This window comes from Schistocerca piceifrons, chromosome 7, assembly GCF_021461385.2.
Source record: "Schistocerca piceifrons isolate TAMUIC-IGC-003096 chromosome 7, iqSchPice1.1, whole genome shotgun sequence".
NCBI lineage: Eukaryota > Metazoa > Arthropoda > Insecta > Orthoptera > Acrididae > Schistocerca > Schistocerca piceifrons.
Window position 1 is genome coordinate 498461892 of NC_060144.1, and position 22154 is coordinate 498484045.

The 22154-nt window shown below is 40.1% G+C and overlaps 1 protein-coding gene across 2 annotated transcripts in view; it reads right to left on the bottom strand.

The window, feature by feature from the left end:
• The window catches only part of LOC124804601 (troponin T), a 75247-nt gene that overhangs the window by 50014 nt on the left and 3079 nt on the right, over positions 1-22154 (bottom strand). For both annotated transcript variants that reach the window (XM_047264796.1, XM_047264797.1), the window contains exon 2: positions 2020-2065. In XM_047264796.1, coding sequence (XP_047120752.1) covers positions 2020-2038 — 19 coding nt within the window. In that variant the 5' untranslated portion in view covers positions 2039-2065. The remainder of the gene's footprint in view (positions 1-2019; positions 2066-22154) is intronic.

A 22154-nucleotide genomic window follows, 5' to 3' on the forward strand; every position in this document is an offset into this window, starting at 1 on the left:
TCACCCGACTTAATTAGACTACATTCCATTATCCTTGTTTTGCTTTTGTTGATGTTCATCTTATATCCTCCTTTCAAGACACTGTCCATTCCATTCAACTGCTCTTCCAAGTCCTTTGCTGTCTCTGACAGAATTACAATGTCATCGGCGAACCTCAAAGTTTTTATTTCTTCTCCATGAATTTTAATACCTACTCCGAATTTTTCTTTTGTTTCCTTTACTGCTTGCTCAATATACAGATTGAACAACATCGGGGAGAGGCTACAACCCTGTCTTACTCCCTTCCCAACCACTGCTTCCCTTTCATGTCCCTCGACTCTTGTAACTGCCATCTGGTTTCTGTACAAATTGTAAATAGCCTTTCGCTCCCAGTATTTTACCCCTGCCACCTTTAGAATTTGAAAGAGAGTATTCCAGTCAACACTGTCAAAAGCTTTCTCTAAGTCTACAAATGCTAGAAACGTAGGTTTGCCTTTCCTTAATCTTTCTTCTAAGATAAGTCGTAAGGTCAGGATTGCCTCACGTGTTCCAGTGTTTCTACGGAATCCAAACTGATCTTCCCCGAGGTTGGCTTCTACTAGTTTTTCCATTCGTCTGTAAAGAATTCGTGTTAGTATTTTGCAGCTGTGACTTATTAAGCTGATAGTTCGGTAATTTTCACATCTGTCAACACCTGCTTTCTTTGGGATTGGAATTATTATATTCTTCTTGAAGTCTGAGGGTATTTCGCCTGTTTCATACATCTTGCTCACCAGATGGTAGAGTTTTGTCAGGACTGGCTCTCCCACGGCCGTCAGTAGTTCCAATGGAATATTGTCTACTCCGGGGGCCTTGTTTCGACTCAGGTCTTTCAGTGCTCTGTCAAACTCTTCACGCAGTATCATATCTCCCATTTCATCTTCGTCTACATCCTCTTCCATTTCCATAATATTGTCCTCAAGTACATCGCCCTTGTATAGACCCTCTATATACTCCTTCCACCTTTCTGCTTTCCCTTCTTTGCTTAGAACTGGGTTTCCATCTGAGCTCTTGATATTCATACAAGTCGTTCTCTTATCTCCAAAGGTCTCTTTAATTTTCCTGTAGGCGGTATCTATCTTACCCCTAGTGAGATAGGCCTCTACATCCTTACATTTGTCCTCTAGCCATGCCTGCTTAGCCATTTTGCACTTCCTGTCGATCTCATTTTTGAGGTGTTTGTATTCCTTTTTGCCTGTTTCACTTACTGCATTTTTATATTTTCTCCTTTCATCAATTAAATTCAATATTTCTTCTGTTACCCAAGGATTTCTACTAGCCCTCGTCTTTTTACCTACTTGATCCTCTGCTGCCTTCACTACTTCATCCCTCAAAGCTACCCATTCTTCTTCTACTGTATTTATTTCCCCCATGGTAAAGCATAGGTATTATAAATAATATAAAAATTGTGACAGCCTTATAAAACAACACTTGAATTAGTTGGTTTAGCTATGCCAATTTTTACAGTTCACTTCAGTTTGCTCTACAATGCAACTTCTGTCAGACTGCTTGTTCCTTTAGATTATGTAGAGCAGTGTCTCAGAACTTGTATAGAGTACTGCCACTGAACTCAATGCAGTTTTCTTTCTCTGAACGGTGTTTTGAATCTAATATATTAATTTCATTCATTTCCTTCTTCTCTTTCAATTTATGATAACATATGCTTGATGTCTTTGGATATTTTTTATTCTAATTTCCTGATTATCATACAGCTTGCACACTAAAGAATTTTACTAAGAATAAAATTGGTATGGCATCGACATATTTTTACTCTTCAGCAGAAAACTTGCGACAAGTTAAAACTGTCTCCTGGACTGATTCTTCAAACTAGAAATTTAACTTTGCAAACAGTGCATTAACAATATTGCTGTCCAAGCAAGTTTCAAGGACTGACTCAAATATTCACCTCATCACCAGTTTCAATTTGTCGCAAACATGAAACAACTTTGAGGCAGTTATTATTACTTAAGTATGGTCATGATCATAAAATAATGTACTTACGAGTAGACTTCCTCATCATCTGACATGGTTGCAAGAGGTTAAAGAGCTGTAACCAAAAGGGAAATAATTATCAACAATCAGTTTAATTATGCTATATATGAAATCTATTAAATAATTTACTTTAGACAATGTCAATTTTGCTGAAATAGCCACATTCATCCACAAAAGATTAAACATCATCCACAGAAGTATTTTAATTGTAGGGTGACTAAGATTCTATAAAATACCACCACAAAAAACTACATTCTAATAGTGGTAGAAGAAATTTTTTTGAGAGATGGTACATTGCTAAATGGATGGTGAAAGGCCCATTTATTTATCTGACATACTGGATGTTTATAATTAACATGCAGCTACTCATGGAGGTCCAGTGTAGGCTGTAATTATTGTATGGCAGTGAAACTTGGTAGATATGCTAATATATTATTCCAAAATCGATTTATGTTGGGAAATAATTAGTTCCAATTTTGGCCATCTGGTGTAAGTCTGCCACTTTACACTGTTTGTATGATGGTATGACATCTATGCTATCATTTGACAAGCCATAACGCAAGTTAACGGTAAGACTGTCAAGAAAAGAGACTGTGTGCTGTGCTGTTAATGAAACTGTTTTACATGAATGGCAACAATTACACTGATGCATTTCTTTATTCATTCTGTAAATCATGATTAACTGAGATAATATTACCCAACTGAAAGGTCTGAGGAGAGAAGCTTAATGTCATTAAATGGTGTAAAGAAGTTGATAATGAAATTTGAAAATATGTATCACCTCGGTATGGGGCATGGAAGAGGAAGACATCTGCTGGAAGTTATTGACAAGGTTGCTGTTTCTGTAATTGATCATGCAACATGTGTCCCAGATAGTGTCAGTGCTCATTCAGTGTCATGAGAATTGTCTATCCCATGGTTAACAGTACTGAAAGTTTTGCGGTCTATTTTACACTGGTACCTATGCAAGATCTAGGCTGTATAGCAACTGAAACCTCACAATCGACTGCAACATTCTGAATTTGCTCTCTGGTTTCTGGCACAGATCAAAGTTGATGAGATGTGCCTGGCAATATTCTATCATGGGACGAGGTACATTCTTCACTGCAGGGGTAATGTTAAACTGCATTATGTGCACAAACAGCCATAGCTCTTGCCGTATGTGACCATGTCGTGTGTTTTCACAAGCACCTTTGTTGTCGGTCTGTTCTTCTTTGAAGACAATATACGCAAAAGGTGTCTCAGGTGTACCATGACGGATGCGCGTTACCTAGACCTCCTTGCACAGCGTATGATTCCTGCTTTGGAAAAGCACAACTGTGTGGAAACCACTATTTTCATACAAGATGGGGGAACACCTCATGTCAGTTGCCCAGTGAAATATCTGCCTAATGCAACCCTCTAAAAACATGTTATCTCCATAAGTTTTCCAGGTGTATGGGCTACAAGATCATTTGATCTGAATCTACATACCTTTTGGCTATGGGGATATCTAAAAGAATGCATTTGCTATGGATCTACATCTACATCTACATCTATACTCCGCAAACCACTCTAAGGTGCATGGTAGAGGGTATGTACCAGTTATTAGGGTTTCTTCCTGTTCCATTTGCATATACAGCATGAGAAGAATGATTGTTTGAATGTCTCTGTGCATTCAATAATTATTCTAATCTTATCTTCATGATCCCTACGCAAGTGATACATTGGGGGCTGTAGTATATTCCTAGAGTAATCATTTAAAGCCGGTTCATGAAACTTCATTAATAGACTTTTTCAAGAGTCTTCCAGTTCAGTTCCTTCAGTATCTCTGTGACACTCTCCTACAGATTAAACAAACCCGTGACCAGTTGTGTTTCCCTTCTCTGTGTACATTCAATGTCCCCTGTTAGACCTATTTGGTATGGACCCCACACACTTGACCAATATTTTAGAATAGGTTGCGTGAGTGATTTTAAGCAATATCCTTTGTAGACTAATTGCAGTTCCCCAATATTCTGCCAATAAACCAAAGTCTGCTACCTGCCTTATCCATGACTGAACTTATGTGATCATTCTACTTCTTATCCCTACAAATTGTTACTCCCAGGTATTTGTATGAAGTGTCTAGTTCCAACAGTGACTCATTGATTATAGTCATAAGATACTACAATTTTTAATTTTGTGAAGTGCAAAATTTTACATTTCTGAACATTTAAAGCAAGTTGCCAATCTCTACACCACTTTGAAATCTTATCAAGATCTGACTGAATATTTACGCAGGTGTGACATGTGCATTTTTCCTAGAACTGGGGACGGTTTTTTGTTTGAGGGATCTATGACAGATTATCATTAGAAGAGGGGCTAACACAGCTGCAAATTCAGTGTAGAACCTGACAGGGATTCCATTGGGTCCCAGAGCTTTGTTCAATTTTAATAACTTGAGCTGTTTCTCAACAGTAGTGACACTAATACTTATTTCATTTATCTTTTCAATAGTACAAGGATTGAATTTGGGCAATTCTCCAAAGTTTTCATTTGTAAAGTAACATTTAAAAATGTAGTTAAGCATTTCAAAGTTCCTGTCTCATTCACTATGGACTGGACAGTGACTTTGGTGCCACTAACAGCCTTCATATATGACCAGAATTTCTTTGGTTTCTGTGAAAGATCATTTGACAATATTTTACTATGGTGGTCATTGAAGGCATCAGAGACAAGTGTATCATCAGGAGTGCCCCAGGGAAGTGTGATAAGACTGCTGTTGTTCTGCATATACATAAATGATTTGGCAGACATGGTGGGCAGCAGTCTGCAGTTGTTTGCTGATGATGCCATTGTATATAGTAGGGTGTCAAAGTTGAGTGACTCTAGGAAGATGCAAGATGACTCAGTAAAAATTTCCAGTTGGTGTGATAAATGGCAGCTAGCCCTAAATGTGGAAAAATATAAGTTAATGTAGATGAGTAGGAAGATCAAGCCTGTGATGTTCGGATACAATATTACTAGTGTCCTGCTTGACACAATCAAATCGTTGAAATATCTAGGTCTAATGCTGCAAAGCAGTATGATGTGGAATAAGCATGTGAGAACTGTGTTAGGGAATGTGAATGGTTGACTTCTGTTTATTGGGAGAATTTTAGCAAAGAGTGCTTCACCTGTAAAGGAGGCCACGTATAGGACACTGGTGCGACCTGCTCTTGAGTACTGTTCAATTGTTTGGGATCTGTGCCAGGTTGGATTGAAGAAAGACATCAAAGCAATTCAAAGGTGGGCTGCTAGATTTTATTACTGGTAGGTTTGAACAACATGTTAAGTGTTATAGAGATGCTCCAGGAACTCAAATGGGAACTGCTGGAGGGAAGCTGACGTCCTTTTTGAGAAACTCTATTGAGAAAATTTAGAGAACAAGCATTTGAAGCTGGCTGCTGAATGATTCTACTGCCACCAACACACAGTGTGTGAGAACCACAAAAATATGATGCAAGAAATCAGAGCTCATATGGATGGATATAGACAATTGCTTTCCCTTGCTCTATTTGCAAGTGGAACAGGAAAGGAAATGACAAGTAGTGGTACAGGGTAGCCTCCCCCATGCACCATATGGTGGCTTGCGGAGTATCTATGTAGATGTAGATGTAGAAGGCATCACGCATTGCTCTCTCTTGACAGCCAAAAGTGTTTCATTCAACATCTCTCAATCTATAATCCTATGCTTCGTTTTACACCTATTATTCAGTTACATTTGGTCTCTACCTGATGTCAGTATACAGGAACACATTGCACGGGAACACATTGCTCAAATTCCACCAGAACTGCTGTGAGCAACAGTTGATTATATTGTTTTACAGATGCAGTATGTTGTCAACATCTCTGGTGCTCATATTGAACAAACTGTGTAAGCAGCAGTTAATGACAAAATCATCATTATGCCTTTTTCACTTTTCTGTCCTTGTCCCATTCCTAATCCATTATATATGGAAACATTGCTGTATGTAGGTCTTTCTTGCACTCACAGTGCCAGATTTGCACCTGGTGGCTAGAATTGCAACTAACTTTATTTCTAGCATAAATCAGTTCTACATTAACATGTTACCATATCTGCCAAGTTTCATTACCATATAATGATTACAGCCCACACTGGACTTTTATGAGTATCTGCACTTTCATTATAATACCTGGCATTTTGTTCGGTTATGAAGATCAAGCACAATATTTGATACTTGTGATTCAAAATTGATAAAATGGTTCATACAACAGGACCATGAATGATTTATTCTTCCACCTTGTCTAGCTGAACTAGTGCTCCATCTGTCTCCAGAACTGATGAGTATAATTCATCATCTCTTTTGCACACAATTTGGCACATTTCACTATGACTGATGCAGTTTGCTCAAACTGGTCGCACAATGTGCTGCAATGCAGTTTCCCATGCCAGGAAAGGTGTGTAGCCTTATTTTATTTGAGAATTTTTTTGTATTTATTACACAGGCAGAAGGAAATAGTGAAGCATTTGTCCCCTGGTGTTCAAATTTTTGAGTGGCATAAACCAAAGTTACAGGGATTATTTTCAAGGAATAATGTGGATGGTGCCAGAAAATGTGGTGAGTGTGGACAGCAATTGCAAGTTTCTGTTTTACTATCATTTTGAAACAATTTTAATCACTGTCTTGTTTTTCTTTAGTGTGTATGTAATGCTATTATGTTGGTCATGAAAATTCAACAATAAATTTCATGGTTTTCTTATCAATGTGGTGTTTTAGTTAAGGCACTGAACTTTATGTGGGATTAGAGGGGTTCACATGTCCATCTGCAATCAAGATTTAGACTGCTTGTGATTTACATATGTTGACTAAGGTCTGTGCTGGGATGGTTACTTTTGAAACCACATCTGATTTTTTAAAGTCTGGTTTTACTATACGAGGAAGTATTCTGTCTTTAACATTGTTATCATTGGCAGTGTGTTATGCAATAAGCTTCATTTTATTCCATAATTTAGTGTCTTACATACTTTATCATTTGAGTTGACTCCTCATTGTTTGTATTTAAGTGAAGCTTATGCATGATTGTAAGTATAGTTAATTATGTAGTACATGTACTGAGTATAGAATGCAAACATTTCAGACAGGAAGATTGGTAAGACTAAGATTCACTCCATTCATAGACCTAGCAATCATTGAGTTGCACACTTTCCAATCTGTTTTTTAAGTTTTTTCCCTCATCTTTTTAGCCAAATGCCTAGCTCGCTCTTCACGTTCATCTCATAAATATAATGTCATAAAACACAAAAAAACCAAGAACAGATTTTGAATGATTTGCAAGTATATGTCATTCATAACATTGTTCTTGAGAAAGTTACAAAACTGCAAAGACAGACTGGCTGAGTAGCACTTAATTTCAGGAGGCAAAATCACAGTACTGCTAATAGACACATTTAAAATCGAGAAAACTTCTTGTAGGTTTTGGAACTGTTGGTTCCATTCTTAGGGAGGAAAGAGAGGTGGATGGAAAAGATTAGAAAGTAGGGGCAGATCATCTGACTCCAAGATGAGAGGGGTCCTTGTTTTTTGAGGACAAGGGGAAGCAAAGATGATGGGGAAGGTGTCAAAGAGAGTGGGTGCTTCAACCCAGAGGTGATGTGAGGATGGAATGAGAAGTAAAGATGGATAGAGGAAGAGAAAGGAGAAATAAAATGGGCTGTACGGATCCTAACACCTGGTACAACAAGTCCATCCATGGCACCACCTACTTGGACTTGACCGCCTTAACATGTCATCAGACCCACTTCTTTTTTTATGATTATATGATTTATTTACTCAGTTATTTCCCTTATTCCACTTTCTATATTTTTCACTTTCTCCCTTCCTTTTCTTTATCTCCATTTCCACTTTCACCTTATTTTTTAAGAGTCCTTTTACTTCTCATATCTCTTCCTCTGTCCATCTCTCTCTCTCTCCCTCCCTCTCTCCCTCCCTCTCTCCCTCCCTCTCTCCCTCCCTCTCTCCCTATCTCCTTATTTCTTGACTGAAACTGGGGCAGCATTACCAACATACTATCTTTGTCCTCCTGTTTCTGACACCTCCCTCTTCATGTAGGAATAAGTTTTACACTGTAGCATTGGAATTTCACCTCCTGAAGTCAATTTTGGCCAGACATTCTGTGTCCTTATAATTTTATAACATTCCACTTATTAGATTAAAGTGATGTTCTAATGTTGGAAAGGCAGTCATCACCAGGAATAAATACCAGACAAACAATAAACATTGACTTGCCGTGTATGGACCAGACGATATAAGAATAAACCAAATAAACTCACAATTCTTAATATTATTCCTAGACCTGTCTATGGCTCTGGTTTTGAGCCAGTGAAGACATAATCAGATTTTGAAACCATTTAGGCTGTGAATCTTATATTTCGAACTTTCGGTTAATAACTGCAGGAGTGCACTAAATGTCTCATAGGTATTTGTATATAAACGTGCAATTATGCACTTCAGAAACTTGGAACATATGACAGACTTCTAACACAGGATTAATGAGTCATTATAAACACTGTATTCTACCACTGTCAGTTAAGACTGTCCAGCAGCAACACCATTTTCAGTCAAGTCTGCTATGAATCTCACATTTTTAACTTATCAATTTTTGAAAATATGATATAACTCAATAGATAAAATATTTACTCACCAAGTGGTGGCAGGAGAATGAAAAGTCATCCAGAAACCCAGATCATGGGGACTTACCAGACAAGATGATAAGGGAAAACTGACCGTTGGGGCAGCACAGGATGATATTTGAAAACTGGGGTTATAGGTGGAAGATACAGTAATAAGCAAGACAGAGATTACTGACAAAACATTGTGCAAGAGATAATCAGAGTGGAAAGCTAAGTGCATAGTATGTGGTAAAGTGGGGAGGTGGAGAAAGATAGACAGGTTAAAAAAAAAAATAATAAAAAAAAAAATAATAATAGAACACTAAAACGGACTGAAGAAAGGAATAGTTGCTGAGAAGTAATGCTAAGACTCAAGAAATTAACGTACAAGGTGATTATAATTAAAGTGAAACTTTCAAAACGCTGTATAAATAGGACCACTGGTCAGAACAGCATCAAATTGTAAAGGAATATTATGGGAGAAGGGGGAAAACATATGGCAGAAGAAAAAAAATAGTGTGTAAATTGATGAATAGATGGTGCTGTATGTGTCAGACTCATTGAAGTTGGTATAAACACCCCGGGTACATGGCGTTTCCTCCTTTCACATCTGCGATGTTTGCCATGACTGTCTCAATGCAGGATCGCACTCTGCTTGTAAAGCTGTATTACAAGAATGATAACTGTGCACACATTGCTCTGCAGAAGTTCCATACACTGAAGGGTTTGAAAAAAGACATTGGACCAATGAATGCAGTGGGTCTGGAGAAAATGATTCAGAAATTTGGAAAAGACAGATTCTTATGGTGTGCAACATGGTAAGGGACAAAATGAATTGGTTCAACGTCAGTGGAAGCAGTGGCCACAGCAATACAGGAGGAGACGAGTCGTGGTGTGCAAATGTGTAGTGTACAGAGAACTGCCCGAACATTGGACGTGAGCACAATGCGTAAAATCCTACAAAACAGCCTCTTCAGCTATCCTTTCAAAATTACCTATGTCCAAGAGTTGCTTCCTGTTGACCTGCCACCAAGAGAGACCTACGCTTTAGAATTTCTTGCTCACATGGAACTGGACAATGATTGACTGTGGAAGATTTTGTGGATGGATGAAGCCCACCTCCATCTGACAGGATATGTCAATACATAGAATTGTCAAATATGGGCAACAGAAAATCCACATGCAAATCAACCAGTACTAGAATGAGATTATCACTCTGCAACAGAGTGTGCGCTGATATGAAACTTCCTGGCAGATTAAAACTGTGTGCCAGACGGAAGGTAGGAGATGAGGTACTGGCAGAAGTAAAGCTGTGAGGATGGGGCATGAGTTGTGCTTGGGTAGCTCGGATGGTAGAGCACTTTCCCACAAAAGGCAAAGGTCCCGAGTTCGAGTCTCGGTCTGGCACATAGTTTTAATCTGCCAGGAAGTTTCAACCAGAACCACTTCATCCTGAAAAGGTCATTGTGTGGTGTGGAAAAAGAAATCATTTAACATAGACCCATATTTTTTCAAAGAGACAGGAACTTCCGGTCCTGTTACCTGTACCATCACTGGTAAACGCTATGAGTGTCTTTTGCGCAACTACGTCATTCCGCCTCTCCAGCAATGTGGATGGGATCATTTTTGTGCAAGATGGTGCACCTCCGCACATTGCAAATCCAGTTAAGCAGCTACTGAAGCACCATTTCAGAAACGCTAGAATTATCAGCCACCATTTCCCTACAGCCTGGCTGTCCCGATCACTTGATCTTAATCTGTGTGACTTCTGGCTGTGGGGCTATCTGAAAGATGTTGTGTTCAGTATTCCAATTGCAAACTTGGCTGCATTGAAGGCACACATTGTGGAACACATTCTGAACGTGACCTTGGAAACACTTTGATCAGTTGTGGAACATGCTGTTTCTCGATTTCAACATGTTGCAGAAAATGGTGGACAGCATATTGAACATGTTTTGTGCCAGTCACATGTAAATTAATAATCTGATTTGATTTGGATCGATGCTTTATATGCAGTTTTTGCCCTCAGGACAATTAAAATACAATGTGATGTGATTTTCCCGTGGTGAATGGGCTTACATAACTAACAGTATCACACCTGTAAACCCATGCACACTTAGTAGTACAGTTTGTTTAGTGTCAAATGTACACCTTAGGCATTGTTGAATGATTCATTTGTCATTTTAGTCAACCACTATTAAATTGCCATATGTTTTCCCCCTTCAAAGATAATGTTCCATTGCAATTTGTGTCATTCTGACCAGTGGTGTTATTTCGACAGCGGTCTGAAAGTTTAACTTTAATTATAATCACCTTGTAAATTAAGACCAGTTGGGGGTAGTAAGAACCCAGGTAGGAACTGGCATTACAACATGTCCTTGGTTCTCACCAACCACCTGGTCTTAATTTATGTTAATTTCTTCAGCTTCAGCATTTATTTTCAGTAACCATTCCTTTCGTCGCCTCCTTATAATTTTCTACACCTTGCATTATTCCCTCCCCCCTCTCACATCTGCAATGTATAATGCACTTAGCTTTCCATTCTTGTTGACTCATGCATGATTCTTTGTCTGTAATCTCTTTCAAATCTCATTCAGTGCAGTCTCCAGCAATCAGTCTTTCCTTCGCATCCTGTCCAGTAGTTCTCCTCTGATCTAGGGTTTTGGGTGACTTTTCAAAATTCTCCCACCTTTTTGCAAATCCCAGCAGTTCTTTTCCTTCATCCGTCTTCCTTCCTCTTCAGCCCTTCTGCCAGAAGAAGGAGCCACTTGCTCCAAAAGCATGCGAATTTCTTTAACGTACACATGTGTCTTGTGTGTGTTCTCTTGCCACTGTTTGGTTAGTAGATTTTTTATCTATCAAGTTACATTGAATTTCGCTCATTTTAACTGATGTTTCAGAACTAAATGCACATTTATGTTGTAAGTATAACTATTTACCAATACGCTATTATAATCTCACTGTATTCTACTGGGCTGCAAAGACTAGCATTTATTTTAATTACAGTTTAACTTAGATGATCTTTTCCTATCTCCCTTCATTTTTATTTGTTTGTATTTGAACTAGTTCATTAGTTTCTGTTCTGCTCATTCTGTATTCAGATGATGTTATTTTTAACATTGTGTTGTTGATCTTATGTATTTTCCCCTTTATAATTAGACAGGTGAAAAAATCTATTCGCCAGGCAGCAGCAAGAGAAAACACATATAAAAGTTATGGACGTATGCAAGCTTTCAGAGCCAGTGGCTTCTTCTTCTGGCAGAAGAGTTGAAGGGAAAGGACTGCTGAGGTTTATGAAATAGGGACAGTTATGGAAAAATTGCCCGGAACCCTGGATATGGGGGACCTTACTGAATATGATGAGAAGTAAAGACTGATAGTTGGGTGAGCTTAAACCAGCAGAGTGCAACATGTGTGGTGGAAGGTGCGGGGGTTACAGGTAAACTAAAAGGAAGTACAGAAATGGAATAGTTACAGAAAAGAAATGATGAGACCAAAGAAATTAACGTGAATTTAGGCCAGGTGGATGGCAAGGACGGATCACAGGTGTATACTAATTTCCACCTGCAGAGTTCTGAGAAGCTGGTGCCAAGAGGAAGAACCCCGATGGCGTGTGTAGTCAAACAAGCACTGAGTCATGACTGCCTTGTGGTAGAGCATGCTCTATACAGGATATTGTGTGTTGCCAGTATACACCATCTGCCTATGTCCATTCATCCAAAGTGATAACTTGGTTGTAGTCATTCCAATGTAGTAGGCTGAACAGTGTTTACATAACCGCTGGTAAGTGACGTATGTTATTTCACAGATGGTTGTCCCATTGATAATATATGTTTTGCCAGTTAAATCTCTGGTATATGTGGTGGCAGGAGAGTGCGTAGGGCAAGTCTTAGTGTGGTACAGCAGTCACAGGGGTACGAGCAATAGGATAGGGATATGGGTACAGAAGGAGCATCAGGTCTGACCAGGAAATTGTGGACATTGGGAGGACAACAAGACGCTATTCTTGATGTGGTGGGTAAAATGTAAGACAGAATGGATCTCTTTTCATGGCATGATTTTAAGAAGTCATAACCTTGTTTAAGTAGCTGATTAATAAATTCAAGAGAAGAATTTACAAGATATGTGTTATCATTCACATTCAATATGTTCACATCTACATCCATATTCCACAAATCACTGTGAAGTGCGTGGCAGAGGGTACTTTCCGCTGAATCAGTTATTACGGCTTATTCCTGTACCATTCACACGTGGAGCATGGGAAGAATGAGTGTGTAAACACCTTTGGCTGCGCTGTAATTAGTCTAACTGTGTCATTGCTAACCGTGCAGAAGTGATCTCAGGAGGAGGGGGTTGTAGCATATTCCTGAATCCATCATTTAAATACAATTGCTGAAGCTTTGTAAAAGTAGACTTTCTCGAGATAGTTTGTGTCTATCTTCAAGCGTCTGCCAATTCAGTTTCTTCAGCACCTCCATGACACTGTCCCATGGCGCAAACAAATCATGAGCATTCGTGCCGCCCTTCTCTGTATACGTTCAACATCCCCTGTTAGTCCTGTTAGGTACGTGTCCCACACACTTGAGTGGTGTTCTAAGATGTGCCCAGGAGTTATTTGTCACCAATCCCCTTTGTAGACTGATTGCATTTCCCAAGTATTCAACAAATGAACTGAAATTTGACACCTGCTGCACCTACACTAGAGCCCACATGATCAATCAATTTCATATTCCTACAAATTGTTACATCCAGATATTTTTATGAATAGACCAATTTTGTTTGTGACACTTTGATGTTATAACTATAGGATACTACACTTATTTGTTTTGTGAAATGCACAGTTTTCCATTCCTGAACATTTAAAACAAGTTGCCAGTTATCCGGTTTTTCAATTTCCCACTGTTTAATAACCAGGTTAGTGACGAGTTAAACTGAATGTGTAGTTTTGAGAGCATACCCAGGACCAGAGTTGATGGTGTGTGGGGGTTGGGGTGAAGCAATTCATGTCTGTTTCCCAGTGAATGGCAAAATAGCTGTGGGATCTCACAACAAATAGCTCTCACTACACATCTTATTTGTTAGCAATGGCAGCCAGTTATCATATGCAATAGCTCACTGTAAATATCAAATGTGGCACTTTGGTTCAAATGCAAACCATAAATTGCACTAAAATTACACAATTCTCTTTGCATACGAGCTGGAAATTGCACTAAAATTATGCCATTTCTCTTCAAATGTGTGCTGATAGGCAAATAAAATGAACGAAAACATGTTTTACAGTTCTGTCTCTATGATAACTAGAAACCAGCATCGAGTCCTGAAATGATGGTCAGCTGCACTAGGATCAATTGAGAGGAATGATACAGCTGTCCATTTTCCACTGCACGTGATCTTATGTGATATCATCTCTTCTGCCACTAAGAGTGCTATGTTGCTCACAGCAGCAGGTCAGTATTTTTCTCTGAAACTGTCTATAACGTATTGTACAATCGTAGGGCATGACGGATTTTTAAAGGGTGGCTTTCTCAATGCCACTGTTAATGAGCGGACTAAAGCACAGACTGGCAGCTCTCTGACTTGGGTTGAATTCATGCTGTTGCCAACATTCTTTATTTTTCCATTGTATCTTATTCCTCACAATGTTGAACTATTAATAATAAAATTTAAATATCAATTGATATATGCAAAAATAATATATTCACTTTAGTTACGAATGCTGCCCTAGTAAGTTGGAATGCTGTAGGCCACCACATTGTACCACAATGCATGAGCCATCATTACTTGTCAGTATCCATTACATATTCTGGCCTTCTTCAAACTGTTAACCAAATTCGTACTCTTTAGTTGACAGGGTTCAGGATATTTTTAGGCCAACGCAAATTCTTAATAAAGAGGATCATACACAAAGAAAGAGCTTTCCATTTCCGTGTGGTCTGGTGCACTTCGTCCTCATTTTCCAAATGTACAGAGTGTTAAAAAAAGTGTTGAATACTTTGAGAGGTGGTAGTACTCATCAGAGCAAGAAAAATAAGTTCAGTAAACATGGGTCCAGAAACGCATACTTTCTGTGATACATTCAATTAAATATGGATCCGGAAATGCACACTTGCTGCCATAAACACGTGTTTACAGGAAGTGCCCAACAAGGAGTCTATCCAGAAAATGTGCACCTCTGTCCTCTGGCACAAGGAATGATGCACCCTTTGAAGTACATCCAGTTGTTGTACCTGCTGGGCTGTATTGAAGATGTGACCCTGTTTTACCATTGATTGGCATGGTGTAGACCAGTTCCTTCAAGTGTTCTCTTAATCAGAAGTCTAGGGGATTGAGGTTTGAACCCCCCTCCCCCCCCCCCCCCCCACCGTCTCCCCTGACCAATCCAGCAGACCTGAGATATCCGCATTAGATGTTCGCACGTGTATTCATTGCTGCAATGGCACAGCCTCCAACAAGGTAGGCAATACATTAATGAGAAAGTCCAGATAATGTATCCCTATTAACCTTTGTGGTAGCACATATGACCCTATTAATCTATCGCCAATTACACCTGCCCATACGTTGATTGATAATCGGTGTTGGTGTCATATCTCCTGAATTGCTTGGAGATTTACATCTGCCTATACATGCCGGATGTGTTAATTCACAACAAGATCTCTTGATAATTCTGCAACAGCCACTGACAGAACCACCGTCTGCCATGATGTCTTCCCAGGACACCGCTCTACTCATCGACGGTCGTCATCTGGATAGCGCAGAACTGCAATTCATCGCTGAACATATTGTGATGCCATTCATCAACAGTCCATCCTACCCCTCATGGCACAACAACAAATGCAGCCAGATGTGTTGTGATGTTAATGGTAACCTGCTCATGGGATGGTAGTTCCCTAGTCCGGCCACTGCCAGTCTCCTACCAGTGGTGCCGGATGACACAGAATGTTGCAGGAAGTCCATTACTTATTCTCAGAAGGCAGGTGGGAATGTGAACGGTTTACGATGTGCTATGTACACAGTGTGGTAGTCTTTCCTTGTTGTCGGATATGGTCAGCCCAAACATTAATGCCCTAAAATTTCCATACATACCAGCATTGGTCCAGTGTCACATTTCAATGCCCCAAAAATCTGAAAATTGTGTGATTTGAACGGGCAGTCAGATGTAGACACACAGTGAGGCGCCTTTCAAATCTGTCAGGGGCGGATAGTGCTATCTCATATGACTACATGGAATCTCCGTATCCTTCACAATAATGCACCTGGTGGCCATTCTTCCTATTATAGAGAATTGCGGTCTAAAGTCTAACCATTTACATGCCAGCCAATCACATCCGACTGTGTCTTCTGGGTGCTTCACTTTACTGTGTCTGGTAGTGTATTTGGATAATAATTTGTGGAGGTATGAAGTAGAACAGCCCTAAATGTTCAGTTGTGCATAAAGCAAATGGCAGGCCACTGTCCATTGGTAGAAATTTGGGGAACTACAATGCAGGTCAGAATAACAGGGAACATTGAACATATACTAAAAAGGTGGATGCGAATTGTGATAGATTTGTTCCACTGACAAGAGAGTACAACAGAAACATTGAAAAATCTTAACTGCCAGCCACTCGAAAAATGATGGCGTAGACTTTGCTAAAACTTGCTTAGAAAAAATCAAGAACCATTTTTAATGACAAAAACTACGAATATTCATAACCCCCTACGTACCTATCTCGTAGAGATCGCGCAGATAAAGGAGGTGAATATCAGCTTGCACAAAGGCTACAAGCAACCATTCCTCTCACGCTCCATCCGGGAATGGAACGAGAAGGAACCTTAATCATAGTGCAATGCTGTAGCGATCTGACAGTAAACCATTGGTAAATGAAGGACCAGATCTATTGCATAGAAAAGTAAAGCTCCATCATTCTAGCCGACCGAGCGCCGTCTCAATCCCAGCCAGTGTTTCTATTTGTATTTGTAGTCTTGGCTTCACGAGGCCGAGTAGACTCCATTCCAGTCCACCCACCGAGGAAAATTCCCTGCCAGTAGTGGGAATTGAACCCAGGCCCTCCTAATAACGGTCAACCGCACCAACCACTCACCTATCCTATTGGGGGCGGACAGGTCTGTCGCATAAACAGTCCAGGATATTACCGTTACCTTGCCAGGTCCAGCGACCTTCCACCTTTCGTACGAGTTTAGACGATTTTCAACTTTGCATTCCCTTATATCTAGGTATGGAATTTTTGTGTCCTTACATCGCCCATAAGTACAATAATGGAAAAAATTTGCAACACCAAGAACGAGTTGTGCGACATAAAGTAAAATTGGTATTAATGTTTCTACACCTGAAAGATGATGTGTATTCAAATTTCGCGCGAGAAATTGCAGAAAGATTTGACAGGAATGTTGCCACTGTACATGATTGCTGGCAGCGGTGATCACGGGAACGTACGGTCGCAAGAAAACCAGGCTCCGGATCATCACATGGCACTGTAGAGAGGGAACACCACCGTGCTCTGCATATGGCTCTGGCGCATCATACTGCATCTGCAGCAGCAGTTGGCAGTACGGTGACGCAGTGAACTGTTACAAATCGGTTACTGCAAGGACAGGTCCAAGCCGGACACCCTTTAACGTGTATTCCACAGACCCCAAACCAACACGATATGCGACTTTACTGGTGTCAAGCGAAAGCGCTTTGGAGGTCAGGTTTGGGATCTTGTGTTTTCTGATGAGAGCTGATTATGTCTCGGTGTCAGTGATGGCCGTTTTTTGGTTAGAAGGAGACCAGCTGAGGGCATTCAACCACTTATCTCCAAGTTAGACGCACTAACAGTACACCTGGTGTTATGGTCTGGGATGCGATTTCGTATGACAGCAGGAGCATTCTCGCGGTTCTCCCATGCACCCTGACGGCAAATTTGTACGTCATTCTGGCGATTCGACCTGTTGTTCTGTCGTTCATGAACAGCATTCCAGGGGTGCTTCCCAACAGGATAACACTCGACCACAAACAGCTGTTGTAACCCAACATGTACAGTATCGACATGGTGGCTTGACCTGCTTGATCACTAGATCTGTCTCCAATCGAAGACATATCGGACACCATCGGACAACTACAGTGTCATCCATAACCAACATTAACTGTCCCTGTATTGACCGGCCAAGTGCAACAGGCATAGAACTCCGTCTCACAAAATGACACACGGCAATGGACAATAAAATGTATGCACGTTTGTATGCTTGCTTTCAACAGTCTGCCGGTTACACTGGTTACGAACATACCAGTATTTCACATTTCTGATGGCTTATCTCGCACTTACATTTGACGTGGGTTATATCGCGATTAAGCTGTGATCGTGCAGTGTTAATCACTTAATTATGTTAGAAAGACAAATTAATTCCGAAATTTCATTACTCTACATTGATTATTTTTTGGTGTTGTGATTTTTTTCTGTCAATGTAGAAACTGTAGAACGCCTTTATTTTTGCGGAACAATTATGGAAGACCGAATTTAGTACTTCCGGTTTCGCTTTATCGTCTTCCGATTCCGTGTCAGTATAATTGAATGAGTGATTGGATATATGATTTGACCTTATTACTAATTTTATCCAGTCAGAATGCAAGTCTGAAAGTACAATGTCCTACGGACGAAAGCAATGTCCAGCTGTCCCTTCTTCACATACTGTGTGAAACGCGGAAATGATGTAAATTCTCGGGTGTAGGAAGATTAATGGACCCATTTCATGAGTCTAGAACTGCATGTGTCAGGCTGTATAGTATCATGTTGAAAACCAGAAAAAATAATAGAGAACTCAAAATGACCAGTGCCCTGACTGTTCTACACAAGGCGAATGCTTGCAGTCATTTGTAACTAATGAGGATTGCTACTGCCTACTGTACTACGACCTTATTTGAGACATCCTTGCTGATCGTCTGTTCCTACATCATACTGAAGATAATGACTGTGCTCTGTTCTGTCAAGTGCACATTTGGTAGCTACTGCACTATAACATGGCATAACGTTAGCCGTAGCGACTTGTTGCTTCCTTTATACTATCGGTCGTTATTGGTTACAGTGCTGATCGACCTCCATACTGTTGAAAGTACTATGGCGGTTTGATAAGCCTGGTAAATTACCATGAAAGAATGGAACGTTTTTGTTGCGTCTTCGGGGTTGGTCAGCTTGATTATTCCAAGGATCGTATAAATACTTTCAGTAGTGTACAGTTCATTGTTGACAGCCATTTGAAATGGTCAGTGTGTCGACTGAGATTGAAAATGGAGAAAACTTAGTTTAGTGCTGTTATTAAACGTTTTAATTTGAAGAGCTGGACTGCCACATAAACCAAAACGGGACTGGATGAAGTTCACGCGTAATCTGCACCATCACTGAAGACCATTTACTTTTGGATTTATACGTGGTCCGAGAAGCACCGAAGATGAAGCGCACTCCGGCCGCCCAATTGATGTCACCATAAAGGAAACCACTGACAAAATCCATGATATGGTAATGCAAGACCGCTGAATAAAAATTCGTGATGTTGCTGAGACTGCAGGCATCTCAAATAAGCTAGTGCATATCGAGCACGTAGAATTGGCGGCACGGGTGTCACGAATGCTAACAGACCACCAAAAGCGCATCCGGCACAACATTTCAACGCAATGTCTGGCGATATTTAATCGCAATCCTCATGACTTGTTGCGCCGATTTGCGACTGTTGATGGGACCTGGATCCATCATTACACACCAGAGTTAAAACGGCGGTCAAAATAATGGACAAAGGCTGGCGAAAGTGCTCCAAAGATGGCAAAGACCATTCTGTCAGCTGGTAAGGTGATGGCCACTGTTCCTTGCGTTTCCCAACGAACAATCCTCGTAGATTATTTCGAAAAAGATAGAAACGTAACTGGACCGCATTATGTTTCATTGTTGGATCGTTTGAAACTTGCGCTGGCAGAAGAAAGGCAAGGTTGGCACAAAAAAATGCGCTGTTTCGCCAGGATAGTTCACCATCCCTCACATCAACGATAACAAAGGCGAAAGTGCATGAATTAGACTTTTACTTGGTCCCTCATCCAGCTTGTTCACCAGGCTTAGTCCCAAGTGACTTCTTCCTGTTCCCTACCGTGAAACTTTGGCGTGCTGGGAATAAATTTTAATTAAATGAGGAAATGATAGTTGGAGTCAAAGAGTATATTGCAATTTGATAGCTGGAGGTTTGCTGGACCAAGTGTATACCCCACAAGAAGACTATGTCGAGAAGTAAGGTGAGTTGTTTTTCTTGCAGTTTTAGCAGACTCGTTAAACTATCCTCGTAGGTGGTGTTGCCACTAATTTATTGTCAAGAGTACAATTGTGACAACGTCGATCGAAGAATGTTGAATGGTCATACAACTTTGGACACTAGTATCACAAACAAGACTGCATAACTTGCCTTGCTGCTCTGTCCTTATCGTCTGTGAACAATCAAGCCTGTGTTTCATACGCAAAAGGAAAGTTATGGTAGAATTTTACGTCTAGACGATAATGAGATGGCTTGATTCCTTCCACAAGGGATAGAGATAGGAGAAAGACGAAAACGCGAGCTAGCACACGGATTCACAAGCTGCAGTTTTACTATATGGGTAAACCTAGGCAACCGAGCGCCTGAAGTCTTAATTTTTTTTTATGGTGTGAAATATTTTATTTGTGTGTATACGTTTTAAGGTTTGCCAATGACTTATAATTCTTTTGAGGTAGCACAGAACGTGGAGGATCAGTCGAAAAGAATGGATATTGTCCATAATAGAAGTTGTGATGAACACTAGGAAATGTAAAACAAGGGTAATGAAGTGTAGCGAAATTCAGTCGGATGAGGATGAGGGAAATCAGATTAGAAAAGTGACGTTAAAAGGTGTAGACAATACTGCTACTTGGGCAGCAAAATAGCGGACGACTGCACATGCAAAGATGATATAAAATGCAGACTGGTATTAATAGAAAAGCCTTCTTGGAAAGAGAACTATATTAATGTCGATTATAAATTTCAGTGTCATGAAGTCTTTTCTGAAAGCATTTGTGTGAATAGTAACCTTATATGGAAGTGGAACGTGGAAGATAAACAAGAGGAAAGTAGTGGCTTTAGAAATGTGGTGCTACAGTATTCTGTTGATTAGATAGGAAGATGGAGTAAATGATCAAGAGGTACTGAACCGATTTGGGGAAAAAAGAGCTTAATGGTACTGAAATAAAAGACGAGACGACTGATATGGCATATGCTATGGCAGCAGGGAATATTAAATATCGCCGGCCGGGGTGGCCGAGCGGTTCCAGGAGCTACAGTCTAGAACCGCGCGACCGCTAAGGGCATGGGTGTGTGTGATGTCCTTAGGTTAGTTAGCTTTAAGTAGTTCTAAGTTCTAGGGGACTGATGACCTTAGATGTTAAGTCCCATAGTGCTCAGAGCCAATATTAAATATCCTTTGGTGTATAATATATTCGTAATGGACGAAAGCATGGATGCAAGAACTGTGAAAGGAGACCAACACTAGAATTGGTACATACACAATTTCAAATAGATGTAGAGTGAAATAGCTGTGCAGATATGAAAGTACTTTCACAACATAGACTAGGCGGAAAGCTGCATCGAACCAGTGTTCAAACTAACAACGTAAGTTTTGATTTCTGTATTCAGCAGGACGTGCACCCCACATGAAGAGACAAAATACTAACTCGATCATAAAAGGGGGAGTAAGATAATCGCTCGTGGCTTTCGTTAACGGGACCATTCTGGTTTTCACCTTATTAGCGAAACCCCGGAAAAATCAGGCTTACTGGACTGGGATTTGAATCCCATTCCAACCAATGTCTTAATCGCTGCACCCTTTCGCTGAGTCATTTACAAATACACAATTAGTGTACACATTCGGTGGGCCATTGCACGATGGGTTTTGTCTAATCCAGGTAAACAATTCCTCAGTATAAAAGGCCACCCGAAGGTCATGGATATTACTGCCTGCCTACAAGATTGTCTTAAACTCTCTTTTTAACACAGAAGCGCAATTGGTTTCACTGTAAGGCGAAGAAATGAAAGCATGCCTCGGACTTAGTTGCCAATTTGGAAGAATTGGGGTTAACTTTGAGTACAATAATTTTAATTGGACGTGGCATGACTATTATGAGTACTAATTGAATCATTTTAATTGGCTTAACTGTGTGTTCTTACTGAAAGATAGTAAATAATTACACATGAAAACTCTATTTTTTTCTTGTGTCCACGAACGACCTAGATTCTGGGCACAGATATATAGTATTACTGTTTTAAAGATGTTATTGTCTTCGAAAGAAGGGCTCACCCTGAACTGCTGCGACCTAAAGCGTTTTGCTTGCTCTACGTTCTTAAATACTTACTGACTTAACCACGATCCTCTGCTTTGTAATAAATAGTGTCCCGTTGCCATTATTCTGTTTTTAGAAACCAAAAAAATGGTTCAAATGGCTCTGAGCACTATGGGACTTAACATCTGTGGTCATCAGTCCCCTAG